This window comes from Drosophila pseudoobscura, chromosome X, assembly GCF_009870125.1.
Source record: "Drosophila pseudoobscura strain MV-25-SWS-2005 chromosome X, UCI_Dpse_MV25, whole genome shotgun sequence".
Lineage (NCBI taxonomy): Eukaryota > Metazoa > Arthropoda > Insecta > Diptera > Drosophilidae > Drosophila > Drosophila pseudoobscura.
In genome coordinates this window covers 54,744,228-54,767,824 of record NC_046683.1, presented here as the reverse complement: position 1 = coordinate 54,767,824, position 23,597 = coordinate 54,744,228, and the positions used below count along the sequence as shown (strand labels likewise).

The 23,597-nt window shown below is 48.3% G+C and overlaps 1 protein-coding gene across 11 annotated transcripts in view; it reads left to right on the top strand.

The window, feature by feature from the left end:
- Nucleotides 1-23,597, top strand: part of LOC6900857 (titin-like) — a 125,617-nt gene that overhangs the window by 16,082 nt on the left and 85,938 nt on the right. For 6 of the 11 annotated variants that reach the window (XM_033385485.1, XM_033385484.1, XM_033385483.1 and 3 more), the window contains exons 8-17: nucleotides 121-192; nucleotides 777-971; nucleotides 1,031-2,432; nucleotides 2,502-2,662; nucleotides 5,003-6,809; nucleotides 8,477-8,683; nucleotides 8,744-8,925; nucleotides 9,369-10,976; nucleotides 11,300-12,779; nucleotides 20,139-20,510. In XM_033385485.1, the coding sequence (XP_033241376.1) occupies nucleotides 121-192; nucleotides 777-971; nucleotides 1,031-2,432; nucleotides 2,502-2,662; nucleotides 5,003-6,809; nucleotides 8,477-8,683; nucleotides 8,744-8,925; nucleotides 9,369-10,976; nucleotides 11,300-12,779; nucleotides 20,139-20,510 (7,486 nt within the window). Of the gene's footprint in view, nucleotides 1-120; nucleotides 193-776; nucleotides 972-1,030; nucleotides 2,433-2,501; nucleotides 2,663-5,002; nucleotides 6,810-8,476; nucleotides 8,684-8,743; nucleotides 8,926-9,368; nucleotides 10,977-11,299; nucleotides 12,780-13,086; nucleotides 13,657-14,207; nucleotides 14,291-14,379; nucleotides 14,561-14,670; nucleotides 15,067-20,138; nucleotides 20,511-23,597 lie in introns of those variants that run through there. The other 5 variants (XM_015187931.2, XM_015187927.2, XM_015187928.2 and 2 more) reach the window with 5 other exon arrangements.

Here is a 23,597-nt window from a genome sequence, read left to right as displayed (position 1 = left end):
GGAAGATCCAAAGTGTTGAGGTGGGTTATGTTTATAGACTACACTGAAGAGAAAAACAAAAGCAAAACAGAGAGCAGATCTCCTTGGTTATTTCATGATTTAATGATCCATTTTCTGTAGTGTTCAATGCCCAAGCAATTGAAATCGACTCGCCATCAGCAACGCTGGGGCCAAACAGCCCACACTCTCGAGGTAGATGGAAAGATAGATAGATAGATAGATAGATAGATACTTGTAGAATAGATATATGCATATATCTACCCCCCCGCCGCCGCCGTCGCTGCCCCCTCTGCATGAGCAAAACAGAGTTCTGAACACCCAAAAAAAAACATTCATCAAATTTCCAAATGACATTTTTTTTTTAACTCTCTCGGGCGCATCGCAACTTTGAAAATGTTGTAGCTGTCAGCGGATGGGCCTGGGGCATGGGGCATGGGGCATGGGGGAATGGGGGATGCCTTAGAGATAGACAGCGGCAGCTGTCGTTAGTTTGTAATTAAAAACTTTTGAAATACATCTTTGCATAACGAGAGATACAGATACAGACATAGATACAGATACAGATACACACAACATTTCGAATGCTGGCACGTTTCTATTGCACTTTCTGCTTTTTGGCATTTGAGGGAAAGATACTTTTAGATGGAGATCCACTGCTTGGCTGCACTTCCCCCCCCCCCCCCCCCCCCCCCCCCCCTCTTCTTGTGCCCCCCCAGACGCTTGCCCGCATTTACTCGCCTTTTGAGCATATTTTCCATGCTTTTCCCTCCATTTAGCTGCTCGAGAAACGCATCGAAAAGTTCACAGATACGACGATCCAGCAGCTGCTGATCACGAATCCCGAAAGCGAACAGTACGTCAAGGAGGAGCTCCGTAAGCTCAACGACAAGTGGCAGGGCTTCAAGGATCAGGTGAAGCAGAAACGAAAGAGCCTCAACCAGGCCACAGAGTTCTTCGAGGTTGTCGAAAAGGTAACGCCAGCGCCAAGTAACTCCCCCCCAGACCCATTCTAATCCGAGGATTCCTTCAGATCGATGCCGAATATCGGGAGATCAGCTATTTCTACAGCAGCGTCTCCAACAAGGTCCCGTATCTGCGCGACTCTGTGGAGGCGGCCAACCTCGTCAACGACATCGAGAACTATGTCACCAGTCGGGAGCCGGGACTGCGCTCGAAGCTGGACAGTGCCTCGCAGTGCGCCCACGACATGAGCAAGGTGTCGGCGCTGTACAACGACGTGATGAACATCTTCCAGTCCTTCATCAAGCTAAAGATGGACATCAACATTGTGCAGGAGCGCCTGAACCAGGAGCAGCGACAGCGGGAGCAGAGGGAGCGCGACTCGCGCGATCAGGCGGAACGGGAGAAGGCCATGCGCGAGGCAGAGGCCAGGGAGCGCGCGGCCAGGGAGGAGCAGGCCCGTCTGGAGAGCCAGCGCCAGCAGGCGGCCATCGAGCAGGCCCAGAGGGAGCTGGCGGCCCGGGAGCTGGCGCTGCGCGAGCAGGCCGTTCGCGAGGAGGAGTCCCGGCTGAAGGCCGTGCGGGAGCAGGCCGCCCGGGAGCAACTGGCCCGGGCACAGGCGGCCCGCGAGGAGGAGATGCGCATTCAAACGCTGCGCGAGATTGCCAAGCGCGAGGAGGAGGCCCGTCTGCACAGCAAGCGCGAGGAGGAGATCCGAATCAGGCGCGAGGACGAGTCGCGGGCCAAGCGCGAGGAGGAGGCCCGCATCCAGCGCGAGGAGATCACGCGCCTGCAGACACTGCGCGACCAGGTGGACCAGCAGCGCATCGTCACCGAGAACATCCGCAAGGACATCCAGGTGAACTCCATCTTCACGGAGCTGCGCTACGCCTCGCCGCTGTTCGTGCGCCCCCTCAAGGACGCCGTGACCCGCGAGGGCGACCGATTCGTGTTCGAGTGCGAGGTCACCGGCACCCCAGAGCCCGCCGTCGAGTGGTTCAAGGACGGCATCAGCATCCTGAGCCACGCCGACTACAAGACCAGCCTCGACAAGGGCATCTGTCGCCTGGTGATCGAGGAGACCTTCGCCGCCGACTCGGCGCGCTTCAGCTGCCGCGCCTCCAACCTGGTGGGCACCTGCGACACCAATGCCACGCTGGCGGTGCGCGAGAATGCCGCAGAGGTGCAGCTGGTGCCGCCCCGCATCCTGCGGTTCCTCGAGAGCGGCAAGGCCACCGAGGGCAGCTCCTTCCAGTTCGGCTGCATCGTCGCGGGGGTGCCCCTGCCCACGGTGCAGTGGTTCAAGAACGACAAGTGCATCGACGACTCGCCGGACTACGTCATCAGCTACAACAACGGCGAGGCCACGCTCCGCTTCGAGGAGGTCTTCCTCGAGGACGACGCGGTGTACACCTGCAGCGCCTCCAATCCGGCGGGCATCGAGCACTGTTCCGCCAGCCTGATTGTGGAACGTAAGTGCAAAACTGCAAACCATCACCCCATGGATCGATCTCCTAAAAGTATGCTCTATTTCGCCACAGCTTTGGAGCCCACAGAACTACCCAGCTTCAAGGTTCCGCTGTCGAATGCCATGGCCCGTGTGGGCCAAAAGATCAAGCTGGAGGCCGTCGTAAGTGGCATACCCCGACCGGACATCTGCTGGGTGCACAACGGCAAGCCGTTCCAGCCACGCGATGCAAAGGTGAGTTTTCACTTCCACCACATTTCGTGGGGTCAAAAATCCCATTCAAAATACTCGATTTTGCCAAAATATATTTATCTGTAGATAGAAAATCTTTTGAAAAAACTCATCTGTTGGGATTTATTGGAATTTTCCTTTGTATTTTGCACGGTACTTTCTTCGGAATTCCATCTTTTGTTCTTAAAAAATTGAAACATTTTGTGTGGATTTAAGAAGAAAGATTTGTTCTTTTTGGCACACAGAATACGGAGATACTCTAAAGAGAAAAATCCTAATAGTAATTCTAATGATGGGGGAAGAGAAATGATAGATTGACCATCTATGATATTTTTCGATTCAAACTAAAACCAAACGAAAATTTTAAAGATTTTTAAAATGCTTCAATAGGAGGTCCTTGATGATCAAAGAAATAACAGGAATATACTAAAAAAAAAATACTAAAAATACCAGAAAATACCAAAAATACCAAAAAATACCAGAAAAATAAAATAACAAAAAATATATCAAATTTAACAAATCGAGACAAAAACCAGAAAAATACAATCAAAATATACCACAAAATGAATACTAAAATAGTAGAAACACATATCGTAATACTAGTCAAAATGAACAAGAAAAATATTAGGAATAAAATCAAGAAAATATTCAATATACATTAGAAAATACCAGAAAAATACTACCAAAACTAAATACTGAATTAGAATGACATCTACTGGCATAATACAAGAACGATAGCAGAGTCGTGGTCCCCTAAAAATACTAGTTTCGAGAAGTCTTCCAGTTGAATTTTCGAAAAATGTTGACCTATTTTCGGCCCATGGAATACTCTCTTTCCGATCCATTTCCCCGCCCCAGAACTTCCGATCAACAATGCAAGATCCCCAGCAAAGCAAAGGGTAAACAAAAATTCCAAGTAAAATAAAATAAAATGCCACCAAGTACAAACCCTCCCCCCTCCACCCCCCCATCGCCATGCCGCCCCCCTCGACAACTGTCTGGCGATTTCCATATAGACAGTGCCATAGACATACATATACACAATACTATATACGCGGTATATACTGTACACAAATTTTGGCTGGAAAGCAAAAAGAGACCAGAGAATATCGGAATAATTCTATAATTTGTGGTTCTGTGGGCGTTTTCCAAAATTTGGAAAAGAAAATATCATCATGTTTTAGTTGCTCGGATGGGGATCGAGAACGGACTGACGTCAGTGGCGGATGAATGCGTAGACGCATCAGACGGGGCGCTCCCTTGGCTGATGATCTAGTACACAATCGACAACATCCTCTGGGTCTGTCACTGGTCATCATTTTGGGTTGCAAACACACACACTGTGTAGAGAGAGTAAATTCAAGGCAAACATTTCTGAAAATACGCCAACGCACTTTATCTTTCGTTGCAATTTAGAGAACATATAGCGGCCATATAATATCTAATATCTAATAGCTGCAACTTTTTTGGCAGCTACCACTCGTCGCAGAGTCTGCAACGAGCCGTGCAACGTGGCAAATTCAATTCACCACAGTGTGGCAGTCACAGTCAGTCCATCCCCCTCCCCCTCCCCCGTCCCGCCAAACCCGGGATATCGCGCGTCAGGCAATTTGTTTATTGTGGGCGCCAACATTGTATATACAAATTTGCAAAAGATATAGATACATACATACATATGTATAGACGAGTATTCGGCGAATAAAATTGGCAAAAAAACATTCAGAAATGACTTCATTGGCCGCACTTTTTAATTGGCATTCTGTCATTCGGTTTTATGCTCTTTATATTCCACAAACATGATCTCACTGTGGTTTCAATCACTGGTTTAAAACCATTTTCGTAATTGAAAATCGCTGATCGCTTTGTTCGCTCTCTCCCATTGAACACCTGTGCTCGGGGGGGCTTCCTGCAATTTGGGGCCAGCAAAACAAAGAGCAGCAAATAAACAAAACAAAAGCCTCTTCTTGGGCCTCCGCCGGATGCGCCCCAGAGATCGGCGATCGCAATTGCTGTGCCCACATCCGCACACACAAAACTACAACAACAACAAAAACTCAAATAAATAAGATTGAAAATTTGTGTAAAAAAGAAGAAACATTCAATTGCAAAAAAAAAGAAGGAAATAAAAGAAAGAAAAACCAAAAAACAAATGAAACAAAAACTAGAACAAAAATGAAAGCATTAGCCTCCGATCGTCTCGGTTCTGATAGGCTCGGGTCGGCTCGGATCTGCTCGGATCGGCTGGGATCGGTTCGGGTGTGGTGTGGTGAATACTGAATGAATGCCATGTCTTGCCATCGTTTTCTGATGAGTTTTCCAATGACTTTTACTCTGTACTTTCAGTATGAATACGGCCGCGTAACGCTGATAATCCCCCAAGCTTATCCCAACGACGCCGGATCGTACGTTCTGAGCGCCAAGAATCTAGCCGGAGAGGCATACACTAGCTGCAACGTCATTGTCAAGGGTCGCCTCCCCAACGAAACGTCCGATTCCGAGATGGCCAGCGACATAGAGCCCATTAAGCCGGCAGTCCACCTGCCGCTGAAGGATGTATCCATTTTCGAGGGCAAGCCCGTGCGTCTGGACTGCGTGATTGTGGGTCAACCAGAGCCAGAGGTCATCTGGTACCACAACGAGCGGCCCGTCAAGGAGTCCGCCGACGTCCAGCTGCTGTTCCAGGGCGATCGCTGCTCGCTGATCGTCCAGGAGGTGTACCAGGAGGACGCCGGCCACTACAAGGTGGTGGCCATCAATTCGGCAGGGGAGACGTCGAGCAGCTGCGAGCTGAAGGTCACGCCGCTGAACCTGCAGGCCGAGCCGGCCACGAGGGCCCAGGTGGAGAGGCAGAGCCTGCCCAAGGACGCGCAGCCAAAGTTCGAGCGCCTGCTGTCCGATGTGCTGGCCGATGAGGGCGAACAGGTGGTCCTGGAGGTGCAGGCCAGCGGCGACCAGCCGCTGAGCGCCCAGTGGTATCTGACCAACAAGGAGCTGCAGCTGGACGATCGCGTCACTGCCACGGGTGACCCCGAGTCGGGTGTCTTCAAGCTGATCCTGAACAACGCCAGCGTCGACGACAAGGGCGTCTACACGGTGAAGGTCTCCAACCAGGCGGGGGACGCCAAGTGCTTCTCGCATCTGATCGTAAAGTCCGTGAATGCCCCCGAGAACCGCCGCAGCAGCCAGTCCTCCGTGGAGATCGTGGAGCGACACGCCTGTCCCGAGTTCAGGGAGCTCTTCAGCGACAAGCAGGGCAGCATCGACGACGTGGTCAAGTTCGAGTGCATTGTCAAGGGCAGGCCCACGCCCAAGGTCCACTGGTTCTTCAACGACCAGCCCGTCCACGGCCACAACTTCCTCGTCTCGACGAGCGGCGACCGCCAGGTGCTGACCATCCAGAAGCTCACCCACGATGCCGTCGGCAAGATCAGCTGTGTGGCCGAGAACGAGGCGGGAAAGGCCACCTGTGTGGCCTTCCTGAACATCATCGGCAGCGGCCTGCCCGCCTCCAGCGACCTGCAGACCATGACCCAGGAGCACAACACCGAGTCGTCGCGTGTGACCATCAAAAAGCAGACCTTCACCACCACCTCCACGTCGCAGGTGAACTCCTACGAGGGCAACGTGCCCCAGACGGAGGTGCACCACTCCTCGGCCCACATCGACCAGTCCCTGAAGCAGTTGGGCCAGCAGCGGCCCGAGATCATGGAGAGCCACCACTACCAGGAGCTGCACAAGAGCAAGGAGATGACCGCGCCCAGCCTGCAGCAGAAGTCCTTCACGGTCGTTCAGTCGGCCGCCAATGGCGGGGGTCCTTCGCCCCTGCCTGCCATCACCATACCCGACTCCCCCACTCGCCTGCGCAAGGAGATTGCCCCTCGCTTCACCACGCCCCTCACGGGCAAGATCGTCGATCAGGGCGCCGACGTCAGCATGGAGGCCATCTACGACGGCTACCCCTCCCCCGAGATCAAGGTGGAGAAGAACGGCGGCCAGCTGTTCGATGATCCGCACACGAAAATCTCCAATAAATTCAATCGCGTCACCATCGAGCTCAAGCAGGTGGGCGTGGCCGATGCGGGACGCTACGCGGTGACAGCCTCCAATGCCGTGGGCCAATCGACCAGCACCGCCGATTTGGTGGTCAAAAGTGAGTATTTCTTACAGTATTTTTTTGGTATACGGGCTTGGGTTGGGTTTTCCTTGTATTTATGATTGCATTTGGCCCTCAATTTTCATGAATTTCCTTGAGCGAGCCACTTCTAGAAAGCTAGAAAGAAATGGCAATTTATTCCCAACAATGATCCATCATTTTGGCGGCCATTAAGACTATGGGAATTCCTGGGATTTAGATCCCAACCAAGCGGGAAGCCAAAGATAAGTTCGTCTAAAACGTATGCCTTGGAAGGCCTTTAAAACTTCTATAGATTTTAGTAGATGATAGAATTTGGGTTATGTTTAGTCTTTATTTTCTTAAGATTTCTAAGGAATATTTTCTGAAAATTTCCCAAAAATCCTGTTGCAAAAAACAGCTACCAAAAACCCTTTAAAAATCAATTGAAAAAAACATAGAAGCACTGGTGCAATTACTGCTCATATATTGCTTTATTTTGAGAGCTAATGTTTCCATATATTTATTAAAAATAAAGGCAAAAACTATGCACGGCTCCAAGAGTAAAAAAAACCCTATAAAATATGTTACTATTTTCCCTTTGGTATTTTCTTGGATTTAACTTTCTTTTTTCCTCTTGAAAATCTCCATTTCGGGAGCCATGGTAAACACATAGATACATATTTATGTGTGCACATGTGTGTGTATGTGTGTGTACTATAAAAACCAATTCGCAGAATTAATGAACTGGCGAAAAGTGTTTTAAATATCTTAAACATAGAATATGGCATATAGCATATAGAATCTAGCATCTAGCATAGACATTATAGAATACACATGTTCGAACAGCCCAGCCCAGCCCAGCCCAGCCCAGCCCAGCCCAGAGATAGACCCTATATCATATGTTCCCCGTCTGGTCGGTCCGCTCGGCCTGCTCGTTCGTGCCACACATCAATCAGCGTAGAGCATTAAAGTGTCATTGTATGGATCTTCAAACGTCAATGCCTCGAGGCAGCAGCTCCCTCGCGGAATATTGATGAGTTTTTAGTGGGGTCGAACGATTGTTGTTGTTATTGTTGAAATTTCAATAGTTTTTCATCCCCGGGGAAAAAAAAAGGCCAAATGCAAAAAAAAATTTTCTTACACGAAATTTATAAATATTCCTCGTTGTGGGGTCGTGGGTGGGGTTGTGGGTGGGGGTGGGGGTGGGTGCCTGCGGTTCTATAGGGGGGAGGGGGGGGTCTATAGGATGTGGATGTGGATGTGGGGGCTGTCTGATGTCTGCAATTATTATTATGTAAATGGGGATCGTTTATTTACTCGAGATTTTAGCAGATTTTTGTCGTCTTGTGTGGTGGTTTTGGGGGCCGCGTTTTGGGGATTATACATTATACTAGATATGTTTTTACTGCCTGCCTGATGTCCGATGTCCGATGTCTGAGCGAATTATTCATTATGGCCGCTGATTGGGTGGGACGGCTGTTTCAAGTAAATTTTAACCGCAAAAACAACAGACCGATCTACAGATCCCCAGATCCACAGATCCCCAGATATCTATGATTTTGCAATGACACCAAAAGCAGAAAGAAAAAGTGTAGGCTAATGTTTATGTTCCACAAAGTGGTTCCATTCGGCCCCAATTTAAAGATCTTTCATGTGGTTCCCGTCTTTGGAGCATCTCAAATGTGGCTTCTTCCTTTCCGCAGAGACCATCTTTCCGCCAGTCTTCGGGAGGCGCTTGCAGGCACAGGTCGCCAAGAGGGGCGAGAAGCTGATCATGGAGGTGGAGGTCACAGGACTGCCAGACCCCACTGTGCTCTGGCTGAAGGACGATAAGCCCATACAGGATGCCGGCATATCCCCGCACCGACTGCTTGCCCAGGGCAACTCCTATCGTCTGATCATCGAGAAAGGTACTGCCCTTGGAGTCCTCAGCCCCTCTTTTGGTACATCCTTCATCCCTTTTATTGCAGCACAAACCTCAGACTCTGGCAAGTATATGGTAAGAGCCACCAATGCCGGCGGGGAGGCCAAAAGCATCGCCGATTGTGCCATTCTGGAGCCATCCCCAGAGCGCCTCCAAGAGGTCGTCAAGACTATTGTGTATGAGACCACGCCCACGGCCACGACAGCCTTGAGCGATTTTAAAACCGAAGTAAGTGTGCATGTGCTCAATATCTAACCAACAACCAACCACCGATCCAACGATCAATGCATTATCCTTCAAAAAGATCACCTATAAACACATAAAGATTTCATCTTTGATTCGATTCGATTCGATTCGATTCGATTGGACTCTGATTCGATCTATACTTCGATTCGAAAACTATTCTAAACTCTATTCTAATCTAAATCTATTCTTCTTTCGACGCTGTTAAGTTTACATACGAAAAAAAAAGAAAAAACCAAAAAAAAAATTAATAAACAAAAACCTTTTCTTTGTGAATCTTTCTTCTCTCAATCTCTCAATCAACGTCGCTCGTGTCCTTCCTCCGCTCGATTGGTTTTCGCTTTGATCATTCCACACGCCCACAAACGCCCACAAACGCCCACACATACAACCACAACCACTCATCGTGCCACACATTCTCATGGCAGAAGCAGCCACAGCAGGAGCCACAGTCGTATCAGAGCACTCAGAGCGATGTGACCCATGCGAACGACCTGCACGGCCTGTCCGAGTCGAAGGTGATCACTGAGCATCGTTGCACCACCGAGGCAACCATGCGTCTAGAGCACAAGTCGGCCTTCAACCTGGAACTGCCCGAGCTGGCACCGCGACCCAAGACACCGCCCACCACCGACACCACCGATAGAGCCACCGATAGAGCCACCGATACAGCCACCAGCCACACCACAAACACTGCCGCCCCCACACAACAGATACAGATACCGATCCAGACCCCCTTCACGGTCAGCTTCAAGACCGGAGTGACCCAAACCCCGCCGCCAGTGCCGCCCAAGCCCTGCACGCCAGTGGTGGCCGCCCTCTATGGCCAACAGCAGCAGCCACAGCAGATTCAAACGCAGACCAACACCAGATACGAGCAGAGCGAACACAAGTCCTCGTCGTCCTTCGACTACTTCAAGAAGATCGACGAGGAGACCATCACACAGCGCCCCAAGCCGCTGGCCTTCAAGCCCCTGGAGACGGTGGTGCGGCAGCCGCACGCCCAGAGCCTCGCGGAGGAGCTGCGAAGCCTCAACCTCATACCGGGCGATGCGCCCGAGTTCCTCTACGAGCCGAAGGCCGAGCGGAGGGAGCCCAAGGTGCCGCTGATCAACGAGAAGATCAAGATCCTGTCGGAAGTGCAGCCCATGGAGCCGCCGCCGCAGGGCGGGGTGCCAGTGTTCCCGCCCCCCCTCGGAGCCCTGCAGAGCGTGCAGCACGAGACGACGCTCACGAAGGAGGTCAAGGTGGAGTACGGCCAGCCCATAGTGCGTCCCGCGGCGGTCCTGGCCACGCCCGCCCAGCAGAACCCCCGTTCGCCCTCGCCCAAGCCCTCGGCCGAGGGCGTGGCCATGTCCAGGCTTTGGACGCCAGCCGGGGTCGCGGCCCCGGCAGCCGCCACGCCCACAAAGGAGCTGAATGCCCCCTTCCTGGTGCAACAGATAGCCAAGAGCATACCGCCGCAGCCGGTCACCCATCTGGTGAATGTGGACCTGGAGCCGGGCACGCCCCCGGAGATCTGTTTCGCCCCGAAGCCGGAGGAGGCGGTGCGCCGCCGCTCGCTGGTGGAGAGCATGGAGCAGAAGCTGGAGCAGAATCTGCTGCAGGGCCCGCGCAAGGTGCTGCCGCACTCGGTGCCGACCCTGACGCCGCCCGCCCCCAGCGCCTACCGCCCGCCACCGCCAGTGCTGCCCACCCGGCTGGGCCTCTACGAGAGCGACTACGAGAGCGATCGGTACAAGTACAGCGGCAGCGAGAGCGATGCGGAGCCCAGGGCCCAGCAGAAGCCCCTCGCCGCGGAGACGGCCTCCTTCAAGTCGAGCGGCTATGCGGCCGACACCGAGGAGCACTCGAACTATAGGAAATCCGAGAGCAGCTACTACGAAACGAAGACGTCTTCATCGACCACCTTGGGTGGGGGCGCGGGTCCACAGAAGCTCCAGCCCGAGCCACCGGCAACGATTTACTATGCCCCACAGGCACAGCCACAGGCGCCACAGCCGCAGCTGCAACAAAAGCAATCCCAAGAGGCGAAGGTTCGCATTTAGATACCACCAAATATTTCTCTGTACTTGTGTCTGTCACTATATCTCTGTGTGTTGTTGTTGTTGTTCTTGTTTGTTGTTGTTGTTGCTAGCACTTGAGGGGGGAGGGGAGGATGTAACTCCCTTGGAGCGAAAAAGCCACTAAACATTGCCCTTTAACCCTTCACATTGAGACTTCATTTTCGTTGTTTTTGTATCCCTAAAACATGTTCTGCATTTGCCTGATCTAACAAGCCATTTCCTGTGTGTATTCCGCCCACAAATACCCCCGCCATCGTTGCTAATACTTTGTACCGTTCGATCTCGTCCCGCAGGACTTCTTTAGCAGCTCGAAGGTGACCAGCAACTACAGCAGCAGCTCGTCGCACCACCAGGAGACCAAGTACTCGTCGACCGGGCCCGTCACGGTCCTGCCGCAGCCGAGTCCGGTGCCGGCCCAGCGAAAGACCCCGGCGGCAGAGTTCAGTGACTACAGCAGCGAGGTGGACGAACGCTTCCGCTCGGTGTCCCGCACCAACGAGTCGGAGGCGGACATCAAGGGCTACCGCGTGGTCTTCCCCCCCACACCCACGCCGCGCACGAACGTGGCCACCAACGGGCACAAGTCCCCGGTGGTGGTGATCACCCCCTCGCCCATGGAGTTCGAGCCCATGCCCCACGAGGGCCGCCCCAAGTTCGAGCCGATTGGCAAGGAGATTCGTCACGAGATCAAGACGGAGAGCAGCAACAGCACTAGCTCGAAGCAATCCAAGTTCTTGCAACAGCAGCAGCAGCAGCAGCAGCCCGTGTTCAAGCCCAAGCCTGTGGCAGCAAAGTTTATAGCTGCCACACAGCAGCAGCAGCAGCAGCAGCAGCCACAGCAGCACTCGCCTTCTCGTCCGACCATGTACTACAATGCTGTTGCTGGTGCCCCCATGCATCTGGCGAAGGTCGCCACCGAGACCAAGAACTCGATGCAGATGCACGAGTCCACCGAGAGCTCTCAGCGGGTGGTCAACATGCAGCAGACGAAGCGCATCATTCACTTTGACAGCCAACAGCAGCAGCAGCATCAGCAGCAGCAGCCGTTGGAGCCCTTCCCCTACAGCCCAGCCCCGAGTCGCACGCCCTCGCGGCAGTCGCATCTGCCCCCGCCGGCCACGCCCACAAAATTCATACCCGGCGAGTTCCGGGAGAGCGACTACGAGAGCGAGGTGGAGGGCGGCCCGCGCATCCAGCCGCTCTGGTCGCCCTACGGCGACGGCCTGACCCGGGGATACCGCCGCGTGGCGCCGCCCCAGGGCTCGGCACGCTCCTGCAGCCTGCCACGCGCCTACGAGAGGGTGCTCTCCCCAATGGAGTTCGATCGGGGCCCCGAAATGCCCACCAAGATCCACGTGGATGTGAACACTCTGCGGAAGGAGCAGCGGGGCGGCAGCACAGTGACCACGCAGCACAGCACCCAGTCCTTGAACAGAAACACCACGATGAGGGGACAGCATCAGCATCAGCATCAGCAGCAGCAGCAACAGCAGCAGCAGTCCATGGATCAGATAGATAGGGCTGGCACCCTGCCGCGCTGTGGATACAACAGCACCCTGCAACAGCAGGCCGAGGGTCAGGGCAAGCGCATGGGCTCCACGTTCCTACAGAAGTCCCATCAATTCATCGAGGATGTCAGCAGGGATGTGCAGCAGCAGCAGCAACTGAGGAATGGCCATGGCCATGTCCTGCGACCAGGATTCAAGCGTGCCCCCAGCGAAGGCAGCAACCAGCCGCAGGCCTATCGCGATGAGTCGCGGGTCTCCCAATACGGTGAGTGCGGAAAAGTTCCTTAACCATCTAGAGACTAATCCAGCAGTAGATACAACATTATTTGATCCATTTTGAATTGGAATTTGAATTTGAATTTGAATTGGACTTTTTTTAAGTTGAAAAATTGGTTTGAGAAATTTTATTTATCGTTTCGCCTGAAAGACCATTCCAAAGAAAATACCACACTAATCCATATCGAGACCATATCGTTTCATCGTTCAAGTATTCCACGTGTATGTCGTGTATCTTTAAGTTGTTTTTTGGTTTTGTATAAAACTTCCCTTTCTAATGTCGCGGTCCAAATCAGGCACCAAATGCATCGATCCCAACACCGGTTTGATCTATTTCAAATACGATTTTGGCTACGAATTCGGTATACTCTTTCCGGGCGAGGGCCACAAGTTTGTCCAGAGCCAGTGGAACGGCAAGGGCAACGGTGGCCACGGGCCCATCCAGAATGGCGGTCGCCACTCGCCGTATCCCCTGAAGCTGGCCCCGGGAAATGAGCTGGTCATACCCGTGCAGCACGAGCACACGGGCAGGGGTACGCCCACAACAGGCTATGGGGCGACACCAGGCTATGGAGCGACACCAGGCTATGGGGCGACACCCGTCCAAGGCGCCACACCCGGCTATGGCTACACTCCTGGCTATAACTCCGCTCCTGGCCATAACTCCGCTCCTGGCTATAGTTCCGACAATGAAACACAACGTCGCCATGTGGGACCCTCGGGCGTGCCGCGTTTGGCCGCTCGCTACAATCCCCAGAAGCGCTACAGTCTGCCGAGCAGCCACAGCCACAGCCTCGACATACACCTCGATCGGTTGCACGCCCAGGCGCCGCGTCTCCCAACCGAACAGCAACTGGTCCGCACAGGTACAGGATATGAAAGGATGCACTCCATCAATCAATCAAGCGTTGATCTAATGCCAAAAATCACACCACTCGCTATCGATGTTGTTTCTTCTCTGTCAATTTTTGTGATTAACCCCTGATCAGCCATCAGCCATCGCGACTCCGTGTATATATATACCATAAATATATGTAGCATATAGGCACCTAGGCGTATACTTAACACCGACAAAAAGCATGAGATCTTAACCCCCAAAAGAGAGGCATGCAAAGTCCTCTCTTTGGTTCTTTTTTTTATTTATTTATTTGCTCGCTCTGCCTCGTTTCGTTTGTTTGTTGCATGGAAATTCTTGTGTTTTTGTGTGCTTAAAAATCTGTACAAAAAGTGAAAAGAAAAACAAAATATATATAAGTTTATGTGTGCCACCGCTCGCGTTTGATGCTGCTAATCCCACTAATGGATGCCCCGCTTTGAACAAATGCCTAGAAGCCGAGAGATTTTCTAATGGTTTTTCATCCGCCACGCGCCACCCCCTGCGCCGCTCTCTCTCTCTCTCTCTCTGTGGAAAACCCAGTGCCGGAACTGCCCAATACGGAACCCGTCAATGCCCATTTGAGCCGCGATGAGCAGGCACAAAGGCAGCCATTATTCATAACGGTAAGCGCGAGTCATTTACCTTTGACCCCCCACTCGGTAATCTCTCTCTCTCGCTCTCTCTCTCTGGCTCTCTCTGTGTCCATCTGTAGCCCCTGAAAGACATTGCAGTGGGCGTTGGGGGCACAGCCCGTTTCGAATGCATTGTCCAGGCCCATCCGCAGCCGCAGGTCAACTGGAGCCACAACGGCGGGCATTTGGGGCACGGCAGTCGGCATTTCATTGAGTACCGGAACGGCGTGTGCCGTCTAACACTGCCACAGGCCTATCCGGGTGAGTGTATGCCCCTGCCCCCCACAACCCGTCATAAACGGGGACACAAGCTCATTATCCCCCCCCCCCCTCTCTCTGGTAACCCTCTCAAAATTTCGATCCATTTGCAGACGACAATGGGAGCTACGTTTGCACCGCCATGAATCCGCTGGGAGCCGCCAGCACAAGCGGAAATTTGAATGTTTCGAGCACAAACCGTGGATTTAGATACTAAGAGGCATACTACTAATCGTACCACTATTTATTTATTTATATGATTTACTTTTATTTGTTCAATGCCAAAGTTTCGCCTTATTGTATTGTATTGTAATCGTATTCGTTCGAGGTTCATTGTGGACTCCTAAAAACTCCATCTACAGATATACGGTTCCCCATCGGATCGGATCGGATCAGCCCACGAAGGACCATTATTAAGGATGCATGCATATAAACAAAAGGAATTATAGTATTACTTGTGTTTTTTTTTTTTGTCGAAATATCAAAATAAATCAATATATTAAAACGAAGCCTGGAACAATGATTTTCATTTGAATTACAATTTTGGAAATGTCTCGGCTTTTTGGATTTATATTATTATTATATTTTGGATTATTCTGGATTTTTCCCTTTCGAAAAGTATCAATTTTCAGGAGTTTGTATTTTTAATTATTTTTCGTTTTTAAATATTACTTTTTCTGTAGTGGAACATTCGATCGTTTATAAATTTACATTTCCAGATATTTTTCGAGTTTTTTTTCACATGTTTTTTAGTTTAAATCTTTATTTTTTTCTAGATTTTCCATTGATTTTCCCGTTTCTAAAATATCAATTTTCAGGAATTTTTATTTTTAATTATTTTTCCTTTTTAAATATTTTTTTAATTTTTTTTTTACTTTTTATCTATATTTTTTTTTGGATTTACCATCGACTTTCCGGTTTTCCTTTTTAAATATTATTTTTTCTGTTGTTTCGATCGTTTATAAATTTACATTTCAAAGTTTTTCCAAGGATTACCCAATGTTTTTATTATGATTTACTTTTTTTTAAAGTTTTAATGATCTTTTTTCTTTAATTTTAAATTTATTCCGATATACCTCTCTTTTTTCCCATATAATTTTCAAGTTTTTCCTTAGTTTCCTTCGTTTTTTTCTCTAAAGATCGCTAGAAAGCTTTTCCCCTGGCGCTCTCTACAGCGAAAATCTTACAATTTTGTTCGAAAAAGCTTTCTGCTCGGTTTTCGAAAAAGCTTTTGGAAAAACGCAGGCGTTAGATGGCGCCAAGTGATCGCTGATTTGTTTTTTCTTTCCAAATTTCCGATTTTTGTGATATTTATTTATGGATTTTCGAAGGAAAATATTGAAAAATTCCTAAGAAATATTTTGAAAATATTTTCCAATCAAAAATTCTTGGGAAATATGAAATTTTTTTTTTGAAACTATATTTTCCTTATAAGCAAAAAGTTTATTGAAAATTTCGGAAATGTTTACATTCCGATATACTATAGCCGTTCGTTAGATCTTTCGGGAGATATATATTCTGGCAGATTGATTCGGACATTAATAATATTTTTCTTTGATAAACTTTGATGTGGATGCTCGTGATTAATTATTGCTTTAGCGTACAATTTGTGGAGCTGCCATCAGGGGGAAAACGATGATCTTCCGAACGATATTCTGAATGAATTACAAAACCTAAAAAATACATTCATCTTGAGCAGAATTTCAATCATTACTCATTGCCACTAAAATACCGAGTATTTCCCCTCCGATTCCCAGATCTATAAGGAACCAGGCTAAACAAATGTTTGGATTTGTGTGGAATGGAGATGTTCGGGTGGTTTTCGCTCGACTCATAAATGATTTATTTGGGTTTTTCGGCAACGTTTATTTATCTCATTTTGTTGGCATCTCGCGTTGCTCTTCCTTTTGCTCTTTTGTCGCGATCGCTTGCCAAGAATCGAAGGCGCAAAATGCGAGAAATTCGCTGCGAGACGCTGCTACGGACGGCCCCCAGACATAAACACTCTTCGAGGGGCCTGTGGGCTGGCTGTCAAGTCAAGGTAATGGGTCCACGTCCACGTCCACACAGAGAAGGCCCAGCAGTATTTGGGCCTCCTCCCACCCCCACTCGTCCTCTTCTTTCTCTCCCACTGCGGCTGGCAAGTCCTTGACACTGACACGGAAATCTATGGCAATCTACCTGTACGCCGCCGCCTGTGCCCCCCATCGCCACCCACTGGTCCACTAATTTTGGGATGGATGACACACTTCTGTCGATGATTAGTTGTGGGATGTTGGTTGTTGGTTGTTGCCTGCTGGTGGGTGGATGGTCGATGGTCGATGGTAGTGGGTGTTGAGCATGTACCGCCTGCCAATCTGCCAATTTCGTATTGTGGGCCAAAGTGCTCTCGGTGTTCAGGCCATTAGGCAGTGGTCCAAGTGTCCCAATTGCATGCTGTGTTACTCAGCATCCAAGACCGTCGAAAGCCACCCCCCAAAAACACTTCTGAATCATTTGCAGTGCATCGCCTGCGATTCAAAACGAATCATTTTTCGTTGAAATCAAACATATGGTCCGGCGGGGCTTTTGATTATCCATACATACATATTAATGACTCATTAAATTGCTTATAAAATTCGAAAATCTATGTGTGCCCACAACTTTGTCAAAATACATTTTCGAAATAATAAAAAAATAAAATACAACAAGAGAAACATGAAAAACATTTCGCATATGCGGCCCGTGTCCGTGTCCGGCCTTGTACTGGCTATAATGCTCCTCTTTTTTGTGTATTTTTTGGCCATTCCTTATTTTTTTTTGCGTTTTTTTTGCATACTTTTTTGGCACATTTGCAAAATTTCTTTCGCTCTAGCAGCGGTTTTTTCCCCGCCCCAGCCGGCTGCAGCCGCTTGGACAAAACACACACACAATCTGTGTATATCTATCTATCGTGTGGCAAATGTTGTGCCAGAGCCGATATTTGCTACATTTCACCCATCCCCACGGGTTGCCCATGGACAACAAATATTCATATTCTACTGTTTGTATGATGTGATATTTTTGAATCTGAATCTATGGTAAACTTTGGGGGGGCGAAAAAAAGGGAGTGCCTCACCCTCCCTTGGCTGGTCCCTGCTCCCTTGCCACTTCTCCAAGTGTCATTTTGTGCAGGGCTTTTGTATCGATGGAAAACCATTTGATAGTTTAATGAAAATGATTTTTGAACCAAGCTTGTGGCGAAAATGTGGCCACAAAAGAGTCCTCTCTCTTTCAGGAGTACTACTCCTCGATTCGCTTTTGAATGAATATTATTTTGGCAGGATTTTAATGGGAAAATCTTGTGAATCCTTTGAATACTCATTCGTGCCACTGGACTTTGGTAGTTTGGACTCGGGAGGCCCCTTTTTAAGACTTTCTTTCCTCCGTTTTGGACCACGAAAATTGTCGCTTCCTGGCCCAAATTTTTTGGTGATGAATAGCTCCTATGCACAACATTCGCATCTTGTGGTGAGCGCTGGCTCGCGAGAGTTTTTCTAAATTAATTAGGCAATTTTCTAAAAATACCAAAATGAACTCAGCGCCAACACAAGAAGAGTCACACACAGAAACACACACACACACACACACACACACACACACACAGAAGTGAAATTTTGTTGTTCCTACTTTGCTACTTTAAATATTTCTTTCATATTTTCCTTGGATTTTTGTTCGTTTGGGTTTCTCCTTGTTGCTTTTCGTTTTTGTCTGCGATTCCATTAGATGGGGCATTAGATCTCTCATGAGTGGTTTATTGGTGGCTTATTGACGGTTCAATTGCTCAACAGGGGAAAGGCGTGGTCAACGTGGGAATTTATGGCAGAGATATCTGTAAATTATGTTCTAGAAATGATCGTTAAGCAACTACGTTGTTTCCCCCCGTCGAATTGCAAATAGTTTTTATTTGTATATTAATTTTTGTGTGGTACTATTTTTCGGGCCCCGGGACCGCACTTGTCGCATATAAATAATAATAAAAATATATTTCCGCTTTTCGATGCAGCAACAAAATATAGTATATATATGTATATCTCTATCTCTATCTCTATCCTCCGATAGATATACATGGATAAGAGCCAACACCACATCATTCGAGAATTCGATATTATAAACTAGTTCCCAGAGAATCGTAAAATTGTTTTCCACCGACAGCCCACGGACTCTCTAGAGCCGCTATATCTATCCGTTCTATCCGTTCTATCAGCTCTCGTCCATTCAAGAGTGTAATAAAGCAGCAGCAGATCTACAGATCCACAGAGAACTACGCAAATGCCGGCTAGAATCCGGGAATGTACAACCATTTAGCACTTCGAAATCTATTCGGAATTTGTTGCTACTTTTTAAGTATTATAATATTTTAATGTCTAAATATATATACACATCTATAGATTTAATTTAATTGGGCGCAACATTGAAAGCCCCGCCGTGGCACCACACACAAATTCAGTTGCATAAGCCCCGATGACAGGCAGCCAGTACGTACTACGTAGGCTGCTTTCTTTCTCTCTCGTTGAACATGCGGCAAGCAGCCGCCCTGCTGCCCTGACTGCCTGCCACGCGTTGACCCTGCCACCGAGTGGCAGCCTGGCAGCCTGGCAGTCAGTCAGTCAGCCGCTCGTTCTTTCTGGTTCGTTCTGGCCCGCAAAAAGAATCTTCTTGGCAGCAAATTTATTTATACGCACGCTGTAAATTAGCAAAGAAAACAACACAAAAATGCTGCTGCAAATATAATCAAGAAACACTCGGCAGAGCGAGAGAAAGAGAGAAACGAAGTACCCGATACCCTAGGGGCAGGCTTTTTCTTCGCAGAGTTCATCGAAAACTATTACGAGTCCTTGGAAAGCACAGAATTTTGGATTTTTTTTTTGGGTTTCATCAAAGAAAACAAGCTTTTTTTTTCCTATCACAGAAGGGTGATAAAATAATATTAATTCGATATAATTTTCCTCGAATTTAATATGGAAAAACCTATTAAATATCACAAGCCTCAACCCCCGGCTCACTCGCTTCATTCGCTTGCCCAGCAGCGATTTTTTCATCATTTTTTAACAATTTTTCTAGCCTTTTGTTAATTTTTACAAACACTTTTGGCAGGATGGATTTTTCTCATTCTGTCAATTCCGATTTCCAATAGCTCCAGAAGGGAAAATGGGGGACCTTGGCATACGATATTGTTACCTTCTGGTTCCTCCCGTTCATAATACCCTGGGCAAACAATAGACAATTCAGTGAGCTGCAAATTTGCAGCAATTCAAAAGTCAGAAGATGATGATGATGGTGTTTGCTGATGATGAAAATGGGGCCAAGTTTTTAGCATAAACACGAATGCCGTTAATGGCCAAAGGAGCAGCAGTGGCAGTGGCAGCAGTGGCAGCCGAATGGCGCAACAATTTAATTGTTTTCAGCTAATTGAGCAGGAATATAAAACCAGAGACGCAGCCGCAGCCGCAGCCGCAGCCGCAGTGCAGCAATAAAAACCAAAAAAGATTCCAATCATTTCCGCGTTACTAATTTTGCCACAACTTTCTCCGTTCTGCACTCTCTCCCTCTCCCTCTGCAGATCAGGGGACCCAAACGGACAGTCTACTCATAACCGAAGAGGAGGATCGGCGAATGGAGGGACCCCTGGACAACGGTGCCGGTAAGACGCCTCTACGCAAATCAGCCTCGTTCTCCTCGTCCTCCACGTCGACATCGCAATCGCAATCGCCGGCTAGCTCCTCCCTGGGTTCGGCCACGTCGACCATGTCGCTGCGCTCCTCCACGCCGCTGCGAGGCCACCAGCACTCCGCCTCGACGAGAGCCCTGCGGAGCGACACCATCAACACGTTCCAGAAGTGGGAGACCACCATCGAGTCCATCAGCTATGTGAGCACCAAGACGGTCTCCATCTCGGACTTTGGCGAGGAGCCGCAGCTACGCGAGCAAACAGGTGAGCAAAAAATTTAAATACTTTTTTTGCTGGTTTGTCGGTGTTTGGTTTACGTTTAGTTTAAACATTTTTAAATCATTTTGAAGCCTTTTTCGAAATCATAAGGCAGGCGATCTGGAAAATTGCTGGCCTCAAAATGGGGCAGCAAGCATCTCCGATTCGTGCCCCATGCCATGAAATACCATCGCATATAGACAAACATATTTCAAATATCTTTGAGGTACCGCATGTAAAATCACTAAATATAGATTACAACCACACGCACCGCACAGCACCGCCACCACCACCACCACCGCTGTACGCTCTACGCTGTACGCTCTGCATCTCTGCATCTCTCAGTATCTCTGTGTATCTCTCGGATCTGCACCACATTGCAACTTTCATTTACCAGAAAGGGAGACACACTAAAGGGGCAGGGGGGGGGGGGGGGGAGGGGGAATGGGACGAGGCCTCTGGCACTGCGGCTCGTGTGTCTAATTGTATAAACAATTGATAGGAAAACGCCAGCGAGTACAAGGGGCCAGAATTTCAGAGAAGGTCGATAAAGGGAATACCCTTCCGAATCAGATACGAGTATAGATCACGTATCAGGGTTCAGATAAAAGAGAGTTTAGGGAGAGAAGAAGCCAGTACTTCCAAATGCAGACTCACTCAAAGTTCAATGCATTTTAGGGACTTTGAAAAGGTTTTAGTTGCACTTCAAGCATAAGTATCTTTCAGTAAATTCTAGATACTTTTTTGTTAACCTTTTCTGATTGGAAAAACAATATGATTTAGAGATTTAGGAAAACAGGTATTTTTCTATATATATATAAGATATTTCATTTTGGAGATTTAAAAAAGATTTTAGTACAAGTTTTTCTTCTAAAGTATCTGTAAAATGTATCTAAAAGTTAGGGGAAATGTGTAGGAATTTATAGGATAGGGAAATAAGATAAACAATCTTTTCCGAGTATGCAATTTTTTCTGCAAGGTTCTCCGCCTTTCCACCGTATTTCGAATATCAGGTACAATTCTCGATTAGATTTCGATTTGAATACATTCTTTGGCGCTCACTTTGAGGATAAACCGTTCGAAATGTGGAAAATGAGTTATGCCACCCGCCTTGCAGGGTCTGGCAGGGTCTTGCGAGTCTCTTGAGTCTTTTCTGTGAGTTAAAGTCAACCACATTTGGACATTTTATACGTAAATTGCCGCTTGGCATGCAGCTCCTCGGTCTCTCGGCATCGTCGACGTTTCGTTTCGTTTCGTTTCGGTTTTATGGTTTTGCTGAATGGATTGGCTTGGCTTGGGGTTTGGTGGTGGGGGCCAGGGACTGGGGGCAAGCTGCAGTGGTCGCGAAATTTGATGCCAAAACAAGACGACTGCCTCATTGTGGGGCAGCTCTTGGCTGCATCGCTGCTTTGCTCTGCTTATGCGACTCATTACATCTCTGGGATGCCTGCCACAAAATCTCTGTGTGTGTGTGTGTGTGTGTGTGTGTATTTATAGCTTTAAGATGGGATTGGGTCTCTGCTTGGGGCCCCCCTCTGCTGCATGTTGCATGATTCCTCTCATACTCCAGTGTCAACTCATCTTTGTATCTGCATCTGCATCTGCATCAGCATCTGTTGTGATCATCATCCTTTGATGTTCTGTTCCTCGACGTTAATTGAACTTGAATTCTTTCTCTTGTTTGCAGTAAATTGAATGCCAGAGCAAAACTCCCCCCCCCGCCCCAACCCCAACGCACGAGAGAGAACGCGTGAATCCCTACTAATTTTTGAACTAATATATGTACTAGAATTAAGCATCTAATCCACAGTCCCAGCAGCTGTCTAATTATGTTTACCAAACAATTAATAATACTAATTAAAAGCAAAGTGAAATGTTTTTTTCCTTGAAATTCTTTCTTGAAGCAGAAAATGACATAATGGGATGGGTATTTTTTCGCCAGCATCTCTCCCTCCCCCCCCCTCTCTCCCCCCCTCTCTCTCTCTCTCTCTCTGTGAGATACTATACAGATAAGATACAGATTCTATGCCACTTGTAGATACAGCTTTCGTTCTGGTGTGGAGAGATAAGTGCTGTTAATCTCAGAGACAGCTGCCAGTGCGTCGGATCGTGGATCGTGGATCGTGGCGCATCGCTGGCTTGCAGAACCGGCCTCTAACTGTCTAAAACCAGAAGAAGTGGAAAAAGTGCTGGCCAAGAGATGCGTGCGGCTGCCTGGCTGGCTGCAGCTTATCTTTTAGTAGCACTTTAATGGGGTAGATACATTTGTATCTTGTGTCGGTGACAGTCGAAACATTGCCGTCTGCTGCGCCTGGCTGCGCCTCTAGTCTCTAGTCTCCAGTCTCCAGTCTCTGGTCTCTGGTCTCTAGTCCGCCTTTCGACCACTTCTAAGATACCCGTAGAATCTCACACACAAGTTTTTGTAATTTAATGAGTGCTGCCACTGTAGCATGCCACCGACAGTACAACTACGAGTTGCAGTAGCTCTCTGTCCATGTTAACAATTAATTTGAGTGCAACAATAAAAAGAAATAGAAATAAAAATAAAAAATAAAAACAATATTGCATGACCATTGAAAACCGGGTTGCCGTAAAAAGCACAGCCAAAGGCTATGTAAGTCTGTCCGTCTTTCCGTCTGTTGGCCAAATATGGACAAAAAGCCAAAGCCGATCCGAGCCAAGCATTTTAGGTGCAATTTGTATCTAAAGCGAGTGTTATTTCTGAATGAAATAGGCCAAAATGAAATAGAAAGTAGCCACATTCGCGATCAATTGGTCACCCGAAACACCTCTAGGCTGATGATTAAGACACACGAGAATGAATAATCAAGAAGTGGCCCGTATATATCGGGACACTGGGGGCGAATGAGCCAACATTATATATATATATCTATCTATCTATCTATCTATCGTATGTGGTTTTAATTTTAGACAAATAAAATAAATTATGTGGAAAATATGTGGAGGGAGGTGGGAGGAATCGCACACGAATCGTATCCTAAATTATAATATTATTTCCACATGCGAATGCAACGAATATTTATTTATCCAATCTGATGGATACATCCTGTGGCATCCAGAACATAAGGATTG